This window comes from Lepidochelys kempii, chromosome 7 (genome assembly GCF_965140265.1).
Source record: "Lepidochelys kempii isolate rLepKem1 chromosome 7, rLepKem1.hap2, whole genome shotgun sequence".
In the NCBI taxonomy this organism is placed as follows: domain Eukaryota; kingdom Metazoa; phylum Chordata; order Testudines; family Cheloniidae; genus Lepidochelys; species Lepidochelys kempii.
In genome coordinates, this window is record NC_133262.1 from 46,800,607 (window position 1) to 46,818,803 (window position 18,197).

The following is an 18,197-nucleotide window of genomic DNA, read 5'->3' on the forward strand; positions in this document are numbered from 1 at the left end:
GCCCCACTACCCTGGGCCCAAGCCTGAGCCCCACCACCCCAGGGCCAAAGCCCAAGCCTGAGGACTTCAGCCCTTGGTGGCGGGGCTCACGGTTACAGGCCCCTGGCCTGGGGCTGAAGCCCTTGGCTATGGCTTTGGACACCCCACCTGGAGTGGTGGGGCTTGGGCTTTGGCTCTGGTCCCCCTGCCCAGGGCAGGCTCAGGCTTCAGTCCCCCATCCTGGGATCATGTAGTAATTTTTGTTGTCAGAAAGGGGTCACGGTGCAATGAAGTTTGAGGACTCCTGTTCTAAAGGACCATGGTTTTCTTTTGGCAGAGTTTTCTCTGTGTTTTATTCTAGACCAATTCTCCTGCTGAGTTGAAGCTGTGCCTTTCCTGTGGCTCTTCCTCACATCTCATTGAAAATGACTAAAAGGCTTTAGCTGCAGAGCCCCCCCCGCCACTCCCCCCCCCCCCGAGCTGTGTTGGGAGGAGGGGCACCCCCAGATTCTGGAACGCAGCGCTGTCAGATGCCCAGCATCCTCTGATGCCATGTGGGGATGTTGGGAGATGTAGAATGCCCAGGCTACAAGGGCCAAGACCACTCCTCCAGCTGCCCAGAACTAGACCCATGGGGCCACATTCAGAGCAGAGTCATAGTAAGTCTGTGTTGGTGTCGCACACACCTTATCCCAGTCCCTTCCAGTGTGTATCTTATTCCTACGTAGATGAGCTGCAGGCTCCAAGCCACTGACCACCATGTTACAAGCACCCCCCTAGGCATCGCTTCTGGACTCCAGCCTAGATCTCTGACCCAGCTTGTGTTCTAGTCAGCCTGGTGGCATCTCTGTGTTGCCTCACCCTGTATTGTGTATCCTTCCTCTTCCCAGCATGTGTTCAGCTTGGATCCCACGAGTGTGCAGAATGGGCGGGGCAAGTGTCCACATGAGCCCAACAGGGCCTTTGCAAGCACCTTCACTGGTAAGTGTCCTGCTGGGTCCGCAAAAGACTTGACCCTCCACAACTGACCATTGCTTAGGGTTGAGCTGCCCTGATAGAAACCCTCATAACCCCGAGATCTCAGGTCAGTTGGGTCCCCGCTGCTAAAGCATAGACTGAAGAGAAATTATTATGGAAGATCATCAACTGCAGCCATATTAGGGACAGTGGAATTCGACAGCTGCCAGCCTTGACAAGACATGGCACTCTTGGACAGCACAGTTGGGCCTAGAGTAATTTATAACCAGTTAGAAATCTACTTCGGGATTCTTCCCTGGCTAGAGCCAACATCTGAAGTCCACATTTCCAGTGGCTCCGTTCCAGGTGAGCACAGAAATCCAGATCAGGGTCTTTCCCCTCTCAGGGACTCTAACCTCAGTCAGGCCATAGACTTCCCATAGCATATATATAGCCCAATCCCTTTGCAAGGGTTCTGCCCTCTTTTTCCAGGATGGGTTTGCAGTCCACAGGGCCGTGCTGTAGGGTTTTATTTTCTCTGTGGGGCTGTTTTCCCAGGAGGGGAGCTGTACACAGGCCTCACTGCAGACTTCCTGGGCCGGGACTCGGTGATCTTCCGCAGCATGGGGGCCCGCTCATCTCTACGCACTGAGATGGATCAGCGCCTGCTGAATGGTAAAAGCACATTCTCTGACTTTGCCTAGGGGGGAAGCACTTCGGCAAAACCCCTAGAGCTTGAAGTCCCAGCTAATTGGTATTAAATGAAGCAAATTGCAGCCACCTTCCTCTTTAATACAACTCCTGGATGCCACCCACCCCACCATGCAGTGCTCACTGTAGGTCCATGCAGAAGGCCACAGTATGCATGACCAGGCTGGAGGGGCATTGGTCTGGGAGATGGCAAATGGGAAGGGAGGGTGTGGCTTGGGTAGTGGCAAATGGGAGGGGAGGCATGGCAGGAGGCTGCCCAATGGTGAATTTAGGAGGGCAGAACTGGCCCACGGTACAGTGGCCTGCTAAGATGTGGCCCATATTATGGCAAGTTTGAGAACTCCTGACTGAAGGGGATGCTCCATCTGACAGGACTGGCTGTTGGCTTCCTGTTTGCTTCTGCAGCCAGGACCTGGGGGTCTACAGGCAGCCACGCTCGCAGTGGAGATTCTGCCAGGGACTGCACCATTTGGAGCAGTGCTGGGCTGGATGCTGTCCTTCATGTTTCTTCCACGTATATTCTAGCTCTGCTCTGGGCTTTCTCTCACGCAGATCCAAAGTTTGTGGCCGCCTACTTGATCCCAGACAATGACGACCGGGACAATGACAAGGTCTATTTCTTCTTCACAGAGAAAGCAGTGGAGTCAGATGGCAAAGGCCGTGCCATCTTCAGCCGTGTTGGGCGAATCTGTGTGGTGAGGTCATGGGAGGGAATGTGTGGTAACATTGGAGTGACTGTTCTGATGAGTTTTGGGTGGTGGGACCCCCGGTAGCATTACTGTATCTTTGGGGGTTAATGGGGGGGAACTATGGGGGAATTTCCTCACTCCTATTTGCCCCCATCCTCCTGTAAATAGCTTTGTTCTGAAAACAAATATTGGGTAAAGTTTTCAAAGGTGCCCAATGGGGCAGTCAGAAATTTTTTGGTAAAACTGTTTTTCAGTGGAAAACGAGGATTTTGACCTGATGCGATTTTTCAGTCACTTTCCATGGAAAACCATTTTTCATCAAACTCAACCCCCCAAAACCAAAATATTTCACTTCAGAAATGCTGCCACGATCCCCCATGGGAGCTGTAATTCAAGTCCCTCATGCCCCCATTCTCCTCTATGGACCAGGTGTCTCAGCCAGACTTAATTTCCCATGATGCCCTGCTTCCCCCCCAACAAGCAAGACCATGATGCATCTTGGGAGATGTTGCCTTATTGGGGAACGTGGCCTCTAGAAGAGAATAGAAGCATAAGGCATCTGAACTACAACTCCCATGAGACACCACAGTGACATTTCAGAATCAAAATGCTTTCATTTATAGCCAAAATATTTCAGGGGTTTGGTTGGTTGTTTTTTTGTGAAAATTTGAAATTTTCCACAAAAAAGGGTCCCCATTTGCTAACTAGGTCAGCCACAAAGCAGCAGTGCCTGGAACACTGGGGTCTGGTTCTGGGCTACACCTTCAGCAGGCTTCAGCTTCTGGGGAAGTTTTATGACCCCTTTGCACATTCTGGGTTTTAGACTGCTCCAGGGGCCGAAACAGCCCACAGCATAAGTGTGAGCAGCTCCTGGCCATTCTAATTTATGGCTGCCCATCCTTGACTGCCCATGGGCTATATGCAATCCTGAACGTCTATAGCACTCCATGTTCTGGAAGGGGACAACGTAGGCAGCCCTACACTGGGCCTGGGCTGGGGGAACACTCCTCTGGTATTAGCAAAATGCTTGGTGCAGACATTTCTGGGTAGATTTTTCAAGAGAGCTCAACTCCCATAACTGTCAGGGCTTTGCCTGGTCCAGCCTCCAATGTCCAAAGAGCTGGAGTTCACACCACTTCCTGCAGGAGCTGGCTAGATCTCACCACTGGGAAATTTCTTCCAGAGAGCCAACCAGAATCCTCTCTCCATGGCCCTCATTAGTCTTGAACCTTAACAGCCCTGTGAGGCATGGCTATTATCCCCATTTTACAGATGAGCAACTGAGGCCTAGAGATGAAGTGACTTGCCTAAGGTTGCACGGGAAGTCTGTAGCAGAGCTGGGAATTGAACCCAGGTCTCCTAAATTCCTAACCACCAAAGTGGCAGGTCTTGAGCAGCTGATCCAAAGCCCACAGCACCTCCTCCTTGATTTCAATGGGCTTTGGCTCTGGCTCTTCCAGACTTAACTGTGAAATCAAAGCTGCTTTGTCCTTCCGTTTGGGTTTCAGGAGTGAGATGAACAAAGTCACCTGTAGTGTTTTCTAAACACTTCAGTCAAGGCCTCACACTCCAGATTGCCTGGTGCTTGAGTGTCACGGAAATCTCTCAAGGCTGCGAATGACTCTTTTCCAGCCAAGACTAGGAAAATTCTGCTTCATGACTCTTTAATGTGGTTGGCACAAAAATCCCACTTAAGCCTTTGATGAGAAAGATGGGGATTGAAGTTGACATTTCAAGTGGAAACTCTCCAGTTTCCTGGCCATTTTTTCTACATCCCCTTTTCTTTTGTTCTTTATAAATCAGAGACCCTGAGCCTCTTCCTGGCCCCTGTCTTGCTTCACTGTGATCCCATCCTTCGCACCAATCATGATTTTGTCTCCCAGATTTCAATTAATTCATCATACCTCAAATTTAAACTACAGTGACTTTAATTGGGTCGGAACAGCAACAGCAAGCATGATGAAGGGCCAGATTCTGACATTCCTACTGCGTGATGTCTTACTTGGTCTGTTCAATGGGACTGTGTGACTAGGTAGGTCCTGGGTGGCACCATATGGCCCGAGTTGGTGCAGTGAGAGGGTCCTTGTTGACTGCAACTAGCCAGAGCCATCCCGGACCTCATTCTCCCTCTACTGCAGCTTGTTTTGCCTGGTGGCTCAGCTGTGCCGGTTCTGAATCCCACTCCATCTCAGGTAGCCTGCGTGTCAGAGCTGTGGGCCACTTCAGCACTCTTTTGGACTCTACCTGGAGTGGGCGCTCCAGACCTGGAGGCCACAGTGAGCCCATACGCCATCATGACAATTTGGAAAGTTCCACTCACAGCTATGTGGTGTGAAGTCCTGCTCTTCTTTTGATGTACTGTGGTGACTGGCGCAAAGGATTTGGGTCCTCTCTGAGGAGGTCTGGTCATGAGTGGATGAGAATTAGAGTTGGTTCGGAACTTTCAGACAAACGTGTTTGTTGTTTTTGGAAAATGTTGATTCCTTGAAACTGAAGCTGTTTACGAGAGTCTGCTTTCAGGAGAAACGCCTGATTCAAAATTTTTTTTTTTTTAAATGGTTGAAATGTCCCATTTTTGACCATTTCTAAATGAGAAATTTTATCTTCTGATTTTGAAACAACTTTGCATATTGAAATTTTTGTTAATTTATACTAAAAAAAGTTTTAAAGCATTTTAAGAAGGTTGAATTTGAAATGAAATGGTCCAAATGAAGCATTTTGATTGACCCACTCTCCTGATCTGAAAAATTTTTTTGGATTATCGGTTCATGAAAATTTATGAGATTGTAACCTTTTGTCCTCTTTCAGGACAGGAAACAATTTTGAGTTTATTCATATTGTGATCCTATGCTCAGTAGAGCTGGTTAGGAATGGTTTTCCCATCCTGTGAGAGTTTGAGATTTTGAGTCTCTTCTTTATACTCGTCTCTTGTTTTTGCCCAGTGGCTCAGCTGTGCTGGTTCTGAGTCTCACTCCGTCTCAGGTAGCCTGCGTGTCAGAGCTGTGGGCCACTTCCATGTGAGGATCTGCAGATTCCATCCTGGGTCACAGTTTGCTTAGTCCCTAGGGAATGCAGCTTGTGTTCTGAAAGTGGCAACATTTCAGCTCGTGACCTCTATCTGCTCTCCAGATATTGTGACTGTTCACAAATTTAACCCTGGTGAAAATCTTCTATTTTCATGGTAACACTTTTCCCAGCACTTTTTGGTGTGGGGGGAAGGGGAGATGGGACAGATTTCTTCCTTGATGGGGGATTAAGATATTTTGGGAGCTGTGTGAAAACTTCCAGGTGGACATTATGGTTTCCTTCTTCCATTGCTGGTGAAGAGAATTGTGGACAGTCCTGCTCTGGATGTGGCAGAAGGAAATAAAAGCTAGAAGATCAGGCACTTCAAGCCAGGGGCTTCCTACTTGCATATGCAGAGATGAATGCACGTTCCATCTCAGTGGAGGCCCCGTCACTGAATGCATATTAGCTGTGCGATCCGCTGAGCTGTAACACACACGGAGCGTGACCGCGGTCTCCCTCCCTGCCCTCCACATGGAACATTGAAGTTCAACTGTCCCTCTCTTCCCCTCGCCCCCCACCTCTGGAATCACAGCGTGCTGTTTGGATAGGCTTGCTCGAGTGGTTCAGGGTAAGGAAGATGTCAAGCCATACATCTCTCTACCCCATGGGGCTGCCCACCTGTAGCATTCACAGCTGCAGTGACATAGCAAAATTAACATATAGATGGATGCATTTCACTGCTGCATGTCACCAGGCCTCCTGGCCACTAGCCTCCATGCAACATCTGGGATGAAGACGGGCCAAACCTCGAACCACTTATCCACACTCTCATGGATCCAAGCCACCAAGACTCGACCAACGGAGTTTCACAATACTAAACTCATCCTTGGCTTTGCCAGTCCCTGCTGGTAAGTGAGTCTCAGTCCCAGGGGCCATCCCCCTGTGCTATCCACATATTTGCTTTGGGGTCAGCTCTGTGGGCTGTGATTAGTCTTGTATCCTGCCGTGATCAGTGTTGGAAGCACCTTGTTGAAGAGGAGCTGGAATTTCTGAGCTCTCTGCGCTCACCGGCCCCTGAGGGATGAAATCTGCCCTCCCCTTCCTTTCCAACCTTTGGAAGTCTGTTAATAATCAGAACAGGAGTACTTGTGGCACCTTAGAGACTAACAAATTTATTTGAGCATAAGCTTTCACTGAATGCATCCGATGAAGTGAGCTGTAGCTCACGAAAGCTTATGCTCAAATAAATTTATTAGTCTCTAAGGTGCCACAAGTACTCCTTTTCTTTTTGCAAATACAGACTAACATGGCTGCTACTCTGAAACCTGTTAGTAATCAGGGGCTGGAGCAGATTGTGGGCTCTGAGGAAGGCATCGTGTTGGAATTGCTACAGCACCTGGAAGGCGGTGGCTCAATTCCCGGCCCTGTCATTCACAAGCACAAGTTAGCAGGCCCCAGAGGTCCTGGGGAGGCGAAGAGAAACATCTGTCGGCCAGCAGCATCAGCAGTCGCTTAGTGTGGAAGCAGCTGCTTTGGAACAGGCTGTGGGCAGCATGAACCGGAGGAGAGGATGGCAGCTCTCCATCCAAACAGAGCAACGCTGTTGGCTGCAAATTCTCTGCTCCTGCTCTAACCCCAGAAATAAACACTGAGGCACGGGAACAAAGAGGTTATTTATTGGACTGATCAATCCCTGCTTGGAGTGGGATTCTTTGTTTGGGCAAGAGGCTGGAGTGGGGATAAGAACTGACTGACCATATATTTCCTACGATGCCTCAGACACACGGAAAATACGCATGCACGTGTGCCAAAGGTCATCCACATTGGTTAACAAATTGGCCTAGTGGGTTAGTACACTGACCTTGCCCTGCAGACCTGGGGCTCAGTGCTGGGCTAACATTCAATGCAGCTGAGTGTGGGGTGAAGTAAATGTGTCTCTGAGCTACGTCTCAGCCTCCTCAAATGCTAGGGCAGAACTGGCTCCTGGCACAAGTTAGAGGTGCCCCACAGCTGCTCTAACTTACCTGGCTAGCCAGATGATGGATTGTTCCTATTTTAGGTTCTTACAGAACTCCTATTTCCATGATATCTACAACTGGCTACCCCATCTTGGGCCGTGAGGGATTCCTGTACAGGGGAATCCCCAGCTACCCTCTGAGTGCAGCTTCGAGTCCCCTTTGCATAGCTGGAGCGTCACAAAGAGGATTTAGCCTGGGCCGAGGGTTTGACCTTTCTATGTAAACCCAGTTGAGGTCACTGGTGAAATTACTTGGTTGGCCAATTCTCAGTTTGTCTGCTCATTAGATTGGCTGTGCACAGGACAGGCCTGGGGTCAGATTTCCAGGAGGTGAGGTTTGCAGGTCAGGCTGGAGAGGCTTTGGCAGAGCTGTGTGGGGGAGCCAGGGCTGGAATAGCAGGGGGGCTGCAGGTCAGGCTGGAGGGGCATCAGCAGAGCCGCGTGAGAGTCCAGCACTGGAATAGCAGGGGGGATGCAGGTCGGGCTGGAGAGGCATCATCAGAGCTGTGTGGGGGAGCCAGGGCTGGAATAGCAGGGGGCTGCAGGTCAGGCTGGAGAGGCATTGGCAGAGCTGTGTGAGAGCCCAGCACTGGAATAGCAGGGGGGATGCAGGTTGGGCTGGAGGGGCATCAGCAGAGCGGCGTGAGAGTCCAGCGCGGGAATAGCAGGGGGCTGCAGGTCAGGCTGGAGAGGCATTGGCAGAGCTGTGTGAGAGCCCAGCACTGGAATAGCAGGGGGGATGCAGGTTGGGCTGGAGGGGCATCAGCAGAGCGGCGTGAGAGTCCAGCGCGGGAATAGCAGGGGGCTGCAGGTCAGGCTGGAGAGGCATTGGCAGAGCTGTGTGGGGCAGCCAGGGTTAGAATAGCAGGGGGGCTGCAGGGCAGGTTTGAAGTGCACTGGCAGAATGGTATAGGGTCTTAGGTCAGAATAGGCAGGGCCTGCATGTAAGGATAGGGGTATGGGTTCAGTTTGCCCAGTGCTGTGTACATCACCCAGAGTCAGGATTACTAGCCCTGCATTTACATAAACCCCACATGCCCCAGAGGTACAAAGCTCACGCCTCTGCTCGTGCCCAGTGGCAACATGCTGTCTTGGACAGGGAGCCGGCCCGAGGGGTGGCCTGACAGGGGATCCCAGCAACAATCTCGGGGTGCTGCATCAGGGGCCGCATGCTGCGCTTGGTGAGGGGAATGTCCATTGGGCACAGGCCAACGGATAAACTCAGGCCAGGCTGGGATTCGTGAAGGGCAAGAAGTCGGAGCAGGGCCTAGAACCTGTATCTTCTGCTTCCATACATCAGCCCTTTCCTTAGGCAACAGGCACTTCCCTTCTAACTCGGCCAAGCAGGCTAGGCAGAGGTGGTTTAAGGAATGCCTAGTTCCCTGATAGGGAAAGATCAGAACTCCGGCTGAATGCAAGGTCTGCGCATTGCCCCATTGATGTTCATTTCTCTTTGCATTGGGTATGTTTATAACCATTAATGGAAAGACTCCAGGGAGGGCCAGATTCTGATCTCAGCTCTACTTGTGTCAATCCAGAGCTGCTCCATTAAGTGACTCTGGTTTTACAGCTGTTACCAATAACTGCTTCTGTTCCTTTCCAAGGAATAGGAAGCTTCTTCCATTGGTGCTGTATTCCTTTTGTGTCTCAGCTAAGGCAAGGGGTTATGGAAGGCTTTGGCCTGGAAAAGGAGAAAGGATGGTGTGGGGGTTAAAACGCCAGACTGGGAATTGGCCTGTATGGAATCAGTTCCTAGATCTGTCACTGACCATTGTGTGATCTTGGGCAAGTCACTTAGGATCACATTTTTGCCTCAAACTATCTGAGGCTTCATTTCTGGGGCCCTGACTTTAGAAATATGCAGCCAAAGTGGTCACTGATTTTGAGTGCTCCATGGATCTCAGATTGGTCCTCCTTTCCCTCAGGCAATAGTGGTCTTCTTGGGCCCTGATTATAATAACTTGACTGATCTGGGAAGGGATCATAGCTGGGGGTGGAGCAGTGTTTCCCTGGCCTGAAGTGCAATAATCCCATCTGAGCTGAAGGTCAAGCAGTATGCTCCATCTGCCACTGTCTCCTGTCAAGGTACCATGATCTTGTCCCCTCTGGAGAAACTAGCTCTGTGGCTGCTCATGTGGCTCAAACCTCCTAAGCTCATGGTCTCTAAGCTAACCTTTTATCAGGCTGCTTCCAAGTGTGTGCAGTGATGTCCCTTCTCCTTCCAGAATGATGCAGGGGGCCAGCGGGTGCTGGTCAACAAATGGAGCACCTTCAACAAAGCCCGGCTGGTGTGCTCTGTCCCAGGGCCTGATGGGATAGACACCTACTTCGATGAACTGGGTAAGAGGAGCAACTGCCCATACGCTCTCTGGCTGTGAGGCTCTGGGATCGGGGCTGTCTGTCTGGGGGAGGTATAGCTCAGTGGTTTGAGCATTGGCCTACTAAACCCAGGGTTGTGAGTTCAATCCTTGAGGGGGCCATTTAGGGATCTGGGGCAAATATTGGGGATTGGTCCTGCTTTGGAGCAGGGGGTTCGACTAGATGACCTCCTGAAGACCCTTCCAACCCTGATATTCTATGATACGTGTGTGGCTAGGGGACTGGCCACTTGGCAGCGGTGGGTGGAAGGAGAAAGCCTTGAATGTTCAGTCTGTGCTAGAAGTTGGGCTTAAGTGCTCTGCTGAATCAGGATGGGCTGCTGACCTGGGGCCTCTGGGGACAAGAACAAGATCCAACTGTTTACCTCTGGGATGCCACGGAGTCCAGAGATGCTCTCCAGCTTGGCCTTCGTCTCTTTGGGAGAATCTTGGCGGGGGGCTTGCCTCACTCTATCCAACCCCCAGCAGGTGGAGATGGAGCGGGGCGGGGGAATTATTGATTGGAACTGGCTGAGGGATAGTTGTATCCCTTGGGATGCGACTCTTGACAAGCCAGCAAAATGCTGAGAGCATCAAGGAGTAGATGGATGTGAGGTGGGGTGCTGTGGAAGGGGGTAGTTTGATATACAGGGTGACCAGCCTTCTCTTCCATAGAGGACATCTTCTTACTGAGGACCAAAGATGGGAAGAGCCCTGAGATCTATGCCCTCTTCAGCACCATCAGGTAACAACTCACAGCTCCTCTCACTTTCTATAATGAACAAAAGGCCTTCTCCCGTCACTTGAAAATTAACATCAGCCATTCCAACACCATCCTTAACTTTGACCCCACCCCTTTTCCCCATGCTGCTCAGTATTATTATTGTTTATTATTTACATTGTGGTAGGGCCAAGAGGATCCCAGCCCAGTGGGCTAGGCGCTGAACAGAGTGGCAAAAGAAAGTCCCTGCTCCAAAATGCATATAATCTAAGTGAGAAGAGATAGTTTGTCTAGTAACTATATAATGGTAGAAGAGGTCAGCTGCATAAGGATGATGAATAATGCAAATGCACTGGGTTGGTTTTGGTGTAAATATGTATAAATAGCTGTAGCTGGTATAAATAGCCATAGCTCCTGGAGGTCCTACAGATTGATACGTTGTAGTTATGGATCAATATTAGATACCAAATACTGTTCTTGGTGCAGTGTCTGCATAATCTGAGACTCAAAATGAACAGTGCTGGGCTGATCCATGTACAACAGACCTTCAAGGTGGTGATTTATATAATTCGGAGCAAGACAGATACAGTTAAAATATTAAAACCTGACGTCTCAAAGCAAATCTTTCAGTCTTTTAAAGCAGTCTTTGTGTAATCTGAAAATGGCAATACTATGTCTCTTGGTTGCTAGGCCTTGGGGTCAGAGATAAGGTTGTTATTGGGCTGTCTAATGTGAACATTCCCATTCCTAGATTTGGGTTTGTGTAAAGGCACTTGATTTCTTTAGCTCGTTACTTTAATTGACCTTTTTCAGCCTTTTTAATAGCTAGGATTCACTTATTTTAACCTGTAACTTTCATGATATTTATTGTTTTGAATGTTTATACTTTTTACGATGGCCGCCTTAGTTTGAATTCAGCGCATTGTCTTCTGGGGATTTGTACTGTGATCTGATCATTCTGACTCTCTGAGCAGTCAGATACAAATTCCGAGCTGATCAGGAGTGGAAGGCCGAGTCCCATCTCGTTGGGCGGGTTGTTGCCCGTGGATTTGCAGTTAGCTTTTGGATTTGGTGTCTGGTTTGGTCATTTTATCCCTCCTCAATACACCCATCTCTTACATGGGTCCCCCGCACTGTTAATAGGAAGGGTTTGCTAACCCTGTGTGTGTGAGTAGCTAACAATGGATCCTCACCCTGGACCAATTCCTCTCATTTCAGCAACGTCTTCCAAGGTTTTGCCATCTGTGTGTACCGCATGGCAGACATCTGGGAAGTTTTCAATGGGCCCTTTGCCCATAAGGATGGCCCGGATCACCAGTGGGCAGCATATGAGGGCAAGGTGCCCTACCCCAGGCCAGGAGTTGTAAGTGGGTCACACCCTTGTTTTTGAAGGTGTCTGGAGAAGACTCCTAAAATGATCTTTTCAGAGGGCTAATGATACACATGGTCACTCCAAGGCCCGGTATTTCCATTATTAATCCCATCTCGCTTCACCCTCTGGGCCAAGGCTGGTTAGTTTTCCCATCTGGTGGTGGTGGGCTGCCATTTGGCATCAGGAAGGGGTGGTGGCTGTGCCTTGGCACGAACTTCCCAGCAGTTATTTCTCCTGGGTCTTTCAGGGACCATCGTTAGAGTCCGTTTCGGGAGGTGGGACCCACTTTGGGATTTAATTGAGGCAAATGAACTATACCCAGGCAGATCAGTGTCTATGGCATGTTTTCCCATTCAGTATAACAACCCTTCCTGAGGTCTCGCCCCCCACACCGAGCAGGCCTGTGTCTGAGGTTGGACAGGGGAGGAGGAGATAACACAGGGGAGCTAATGGGAATGAGCCTTCCACCTTGGCTGTCAACAGGACAGATCTGAGCTTGAGAAGGACGTAGAAACCCAGACTGCATCAGGGAGTAGAGATTCCCAAGGCACCTTGTTAAGGCCGAGCAGGTGGCTCACAACCACTGGGATGGAGAGGCTGTAGGTGGGATCTCCTAGTGTCATGGCACAGGGGAGCAGAGCAGGAATGCCAGGCTGAAATGCTGTCTCTTCTGCCTCTTGCAGTGTCCCAGCAAAACCACTAACCAGCCCAGCCGGCAGTACAGCTCCACCAAGGACTACCCCGACGAGGTCCTGCACTTCGCCCGTGCTCACCCACTTATGTATAGGCCCGTGTACCCGCTGCACCGTCGTCCTGTGCTGGTGAAGACCAACCTGCAGCACCGGCTGCGGCAGATTGTGGTGGACCGGGTGGACGCTGAGGACGGGCAGTATGATGTCATGTTTCTCGGGACAGGTGAGCTGGTGCCAACAGGAGAACCCCCCACGGTCTCAGCAAGGCCTGCTAGATCTCCCTTCGCTCCCTCCCCTGGCTCTCCACTTCTGGGCTGTCATCCCTGGTCAGTTCAGCTGCAGCTCACAGCAGGGTCTTTCAAAATACCATGTTGATTATGGTGCTGTCAGTCTGTCTAGACCAGGCCTGCCAACATTGCTAACCGCAATGCAGCTGAATCATAGAATCATAGAATATCAGGGTTGGAAGGGACCTCAGGAGGTCATCTAGTCCAACCCCCTGCTCAAAGCAGGACCAATCCCCAATTTTTGCCCCAGATCCCAAATGGCCCCCTCAAGGATTGAACTCACAACCCTGGGTTTAGCAGGCCAATGCTCAAACCACTGAGCTATCTGAACATGCACTAGCTGTTAGGTATCTGAGTAGAATAGACCAGCTGTCCCAGTTACAGGGTTAGCTGCATCTTTAACCCCTCCTCAGTCTCTCCCAAGTGCTCCCTTTCCAGTGACAAGCCCTATGTCTCCACTTCTCTCAGGCTGGAATCCCATGATCCCCCCCACTCTCAGACTGTGGCCCCCAACAGCAGCACCCTTGCTGACCAACCTTGGTGTCCCTGCAGGTCCAGCTGTCTTTGACACTCATAAGAGCCTTCCCTAAGGGAACTCTCACCAATCCGTGGATGCAGTGACTCTAAGCACCTTCTTCCAAATGTTTATTGCATAGGAACATAGGATTCCCAAAGAAAAGGGTTACAACAACAAAAGGCTTACATGCATATGTCTGACTTAACCTTAACATTTCTCTCAATGCTTGGCCAGGCTAGCGTTGCCAATTTTGGTTGGATGGATTCCTGAAGGTTTCATCACATGATGTAATCTTTAATTAAAGATCAATCTTTTAATTCCTGGAGACTCCAGGACAATCCTGGAGGGTTGGCAACCCTAGACCCAGACCCAGCTGCTTCCAGGCACTCACTGCCTCTGTGGGGCTGGTTTTCAGTCTGCTTCCCTGTAAATGCTGCCTCTGTGTTCCCTGCCTCCCCTGAGCTTCAGGGAGGGTGTCTCTTTAAAACTGGGCAGGCCCCTGTTGTATTGATATTGATCTGAAAGGCCTAAAGAATTAATTAAAAGTGTTTATAAACTCTGTCACTATCCGACATTAAAGCGGTCATAGGCGGGTTCGGGATTGTTTTTAAACAGAGCCCTTGGTTTTACTTGGTTACTAGGCAAACACCCAAAACCATTTATTCAAATGGAAAGTTTATTGATTAAACACAAGAAAGAGCACAAAGTTAAAACAAGCGCTGATCTTGAAACTACAGCTGAGTGATTATGCAAAACAAACTCAATCAGACCGTCTCAAAGTAGCTCTCCTTTTGAAGTCAAAATATCAGACTCTGATTTTCAGAACAACCTTTCTCTGATGAAAAGGAAAAGGTTCATTTTACTCTGAAGCCTGATGTGGCCATTCCCTTATTCTATTCTTCACAGACAGACACACAAGGTAGAGGAAAGACAGGATAGAAAATATGGGTGAAGTATGGCTTTGGTTGAAGATTTCAGAACACTGGACCACTGGTTAGTTATGAGTGGGTTGTTTGGCTGGCAAGTTGATTGTGACACCTGCTGCTTGGATCCTCGTTAGTTATGATCTGGTTCAGGGCCATCATCTGGTTGGATCCTTTTTCCTTAGACAGGGCAGGCTTGGGTGGATACTGTTTAGTTGGTTTCAGGATTCAATGAAAAGCCAAGAGAGGAGGAAAGATATAGTTAGGCACGATGTAACACAACAAGGCAGGGAGGCAAAACAGGATCTTACATGTCTCTGGGATGCTGGCAGTTAGATAGCCACACTGACAGGCTGAGGACTGGATGTCATGAGAATGTGATGACTTTCAGCACTCACTGGTGAAAACAAAGTTCCTTAAACAAGAGCAAGGCCAGCCAGCCTTCCATCCAGGAAGTTGCAGTGCTGGCAGGTTTGGGGATGAACTGAGGGAAGATGATGAGATGAGGCGAGCCGGTCAATGGTTTCCCCAGGAATTGAAATTAGTGGGTGTGTTCGAATTTACAGGGGGGTGTCAGGGCCGATGAGGAGTGAGACTGTGTGGGTGAAGGTGAGCTGTATGGAACCATAGCAAAAACTGAAAAATGTTTCATGACCATTTTATTAGATTTAACTCATGTTTTAAAATCATCACACAAATTAAAGTTGGCTACATCCTTCTTGGTTTCTTGTTATAATTTTGCACAACTCTGTTAATGAACTTCTTGAATGCAATACGTTCATCTTTGGTGGCTTCTTGTGTGTCTGGTACTTCCATTCATTCACTTGATATGCTCATTAGTTCATTCACATGATCAGGCAGAAGGCGACTTCTTTCAGAACACAAAATTCTATTCAATGAAGAAAAAGAACGCTTAGCTGTAGCTGTCGTGACTGGGAGTAGCAAGAGATGAATTCCTACTTCTTTCATCCCAGGAAACAAAGCAAAAAGATCGGGTCGAGCCCTCCCCCCCCCGCATTCAAGTGATTCGTAGCCCAACCCCAGCCCAAATCACTTGGGCAACACAGCTCTGTTTGCTGGATACCTAGGTAGATTAAGTGTGAATGTAAATGCAACCTGGTCCTGAAGACTTTCCCCCCAGCCCCCAGCTCATCACTAGCTGCCAGGGAGAGCTCATTTAGATTTTGCTTACAAATCATCATTTGAAATTATTAGGTTGGCCAACATCACCGAAATGAATGCACTGACATTGGCATAAAAAACAACAGCTGTATAAGGAAGCTAGTCTATGTTCATACTTTTCAAATCTATTATACTTTTTCAGATACACGTATTTTATCATACACTGTATATGCTTTTAAAGTGTGTATTAATGTTTCAATTTCAATTCAAATTTCCAAACAGTCACTAAATTGGCAATACTGCATGTAACTAGTTCACAAAACTGGGGTGGGGAGGGTTAGGGAAATTCAGAGGGCATGTAGGGAAATCACTGGCTAGGATGCAAGGTGGGAAGGGGAGGAGAAGAGAACTGAAAATGTTTTTATCTAAGTCACTCCTGAAGAAACCCAAAAAGGACAAAAATGGGAGACTTAGTACATCCCCCCCCCCTTGTTATTTTGTCCACTAATTAGGCCTAAGGTCTGTCACACCAGTTTTGGTCCATTAACTTCTTGCTGCACATCTTCTGTTTTACCAAGCATGAGTTCAACAGTCCTTGAATCATATCAGCAAGTCCTTTTTGTTTGCACTAATCCAACTTCTGTGTCTGGTTGGCTAGCACTTGTTTATAATATTCATTTATTGAAAACAGCCTAATTTTCAGGGTTAATTTCCAAGTAGGCAAAAATGATAGGTGGTGATCACTTCTGAACTTTCACTCACGTTTTGTGGTTGAGTTTACAGTAGGGGCACATTTTGTAGACCCAATAGTCACAACACTCCTTAGTTCTCTGTCTCCCCTCACGGGGCCCCGTCCCCTTGTCACACGCATCCTGTGAGCTCACCGGGGCAAGGGGGCCATCAAAGAGAACACCCCCATCATTGTCTTGTAAGTCTCAGCTGGCTAGCTGAATTCATTGTGCTCTTTTCTGGGACACGTGAGCGACTGCTTGTTGATGCCCCCTCCATGAGAAATAAACAGGTCTTCATGCTAGTCATACAAATGATACCGATCTCTCCCATGCTTTTCACAGCCAGCCCTGAGAAATGGAACAGCCACTGGCTCTCTCTACCAGCTGCAGCGTGGAGCACTGTATGCTGGAGCCAGGACCTGCTGTGATGGGCACTTGCTGTGTTCGGAGCGCCACTCATGCTGGGTGGAAATTATCTCTGTTATCAGGCAAATTTTGGAGCCAAGCCCAATTTGTTGTTAATAATATTTCTGCGAGGCAAGATAGCAGCCATTGTGGATAGCCCAGCTGACCCTCCGTGCTTCTAGGCGCAGCCCCTGAAGATGCAGCCCGTTGAATCACACAGTGGTACTGCTAGGAATGAGCGCAGCATGGTCTAGAGTTTACAGAAAGAGATTGGGAGCTGGATTCTATTCTTGGCTCTGCCTCTCGCCTGCTGGGGAGTCGCTTGGCCTCCGTATTCCTCAGTTTCCTCAGCTCATCACATCTGCAAAGCTCTTTGAGATTTGTAGGAGAAAGGGCCTGCAGCAGTGCCTGATATGATTGTTTGTGAGAGTCATTGTCCAGCTGGCTGGGAGGGACCCCTTCCAACATCCTACCAGGGAAAACCAGTGATCGCCTCCTGATGAGTCCAGGCCCTGACATTCATGGTGCAGGACAGTTCTCTGGATCTTGGCCCTGGATGCAAACTGATGGTGAAGAGCTTAGCCTTGTATGCAGGTTGTGCACAAAACAGGCGTGTCGCAGCAGGAATTGTCTCCATCTGCCCCCCCCCCCCCCGAGCGATGGCTGGGATGCCAAGGTGAAGGTCTTTTTTGTCAATGCTCTTGCTCTATTCCCATCCAGATGCTGGCTCAGTACTGAAGGTCATAGCCCTTCAGAAAGGAAACTTGGCCACAGCCGAAGAAGTCATTCTGGAGGAGCTGCAGGTTTTTAAGGTGCGATAAATGGCCGCATGTGTGTGAATGATAGTGGTGTGTGTGTATACAGGCATCTTTGCATGTTTGCGCATGTCTGAGTGTGACACATATAGGAGTGTGTCTGTGCAATCAGTGACATGCACATAGTTTGCATGGACAATCCATGTAAGCTACGTTACCACCTGTGCTGACACGTGGGTGGGACCGTTTCATACGTGGCACCTGGTGCATGAGTGAGCCTGTGTGTACGACTGTTGTATGTGCAGTGTGTGGCATATTGCCTTCTGTTTGGGGAAGTGTGTGCGACCGTCTCCAGTGCATGCCATGGGCTGGGATCTCCTCTCATGCCGGCGTAGATAAAGGATTCAGCGAACTCAGTGCTGGGCTAGTGGTGAAAGTGAGAGGAGAATCCGGTCTGATCTGGGTGGGCTGCTGGGGGAAGGGGCTGGCTCCATTCTTCTGGGAAGTTTTAGTGAAGATGTGTTAGCCCTCGGGAAGCAATAAATGACATAGATGATGATGGGGTGGTGGGGGGTGGGCAGGGAGCTGAATAAACCTATAAGGATGAAGATGCTACAGACCAAATGTGAAGTTTTTGGAGATGGGGGGCAGGTCGTTTCTGTGCCGTGTCCTAGCTGAGGGCTGTCTCTTCCTCCCCCAGGCTCCCATGCCCATTACCGAGATGGAAATCTCTGTCAAACGAGTGAGTAGTGGCTTCTCGGTGGGACAAATGTTGGGCAGAACCCAGCCTGGTTAGCAGGTGTGCTCGACATAGATGGACACACAGGGGTTGTGCAGAGAGCGGAGAGATGCTGGGGGCAGATGAGGGGGTGTGTGTGTGCCCATATAAACTCCAGGAAACCATAACAGCGTCCGGCTTGGACTAGACCAAGCAGGAAGCATCAGTGCATGAC

General features: G+C 49.4%; 1 protein-coding gene across 1 annotated transcript in view; it reads left to right on the forward strand.

Moving 5' to 3' along the window:
* The window catches only part of SEMA3G (semaphorin 3G), a 67,320-nt gene that overhangs the window by 43,379 nt on the left and 5,744 nt on the right, over positions 1-18,197 (forward strand). Inside the window, exons 5-13 of the mRNA XM_073352540.1 lie at positions 870-960; positions 1,495-1,611; positions 2,200-2,342; positions 9,588-9,702; positions 10,395-10,464; positions 11,659-11,803; positions 12,496-12,727; positions 17,210-17,301; positions 17,945-17,986. Of these exons, the coding sequence (XP_073208641.1) occupies positions 870-960; positions 1,495-1,611; positions 2,200-2,342; positions 9,588-9,702; positions 10,395-10,464; positions 11,659-11,803; positions 12,496-12,727; positions 17,210-17,301; positions 17,945-17,986 (1,047 nt within the window). The remainder of the gene's footprint in view (positions 1-869; positions 961-1,494; positions 1,612-2,199; positions 2,343-9,587; positions 9,703-10,394; positions 10,465-11,658; positions 11,804-12,495; positions 12,728-17,209; positions 17,302-17,944; positions 17,987-18,197) is intronic.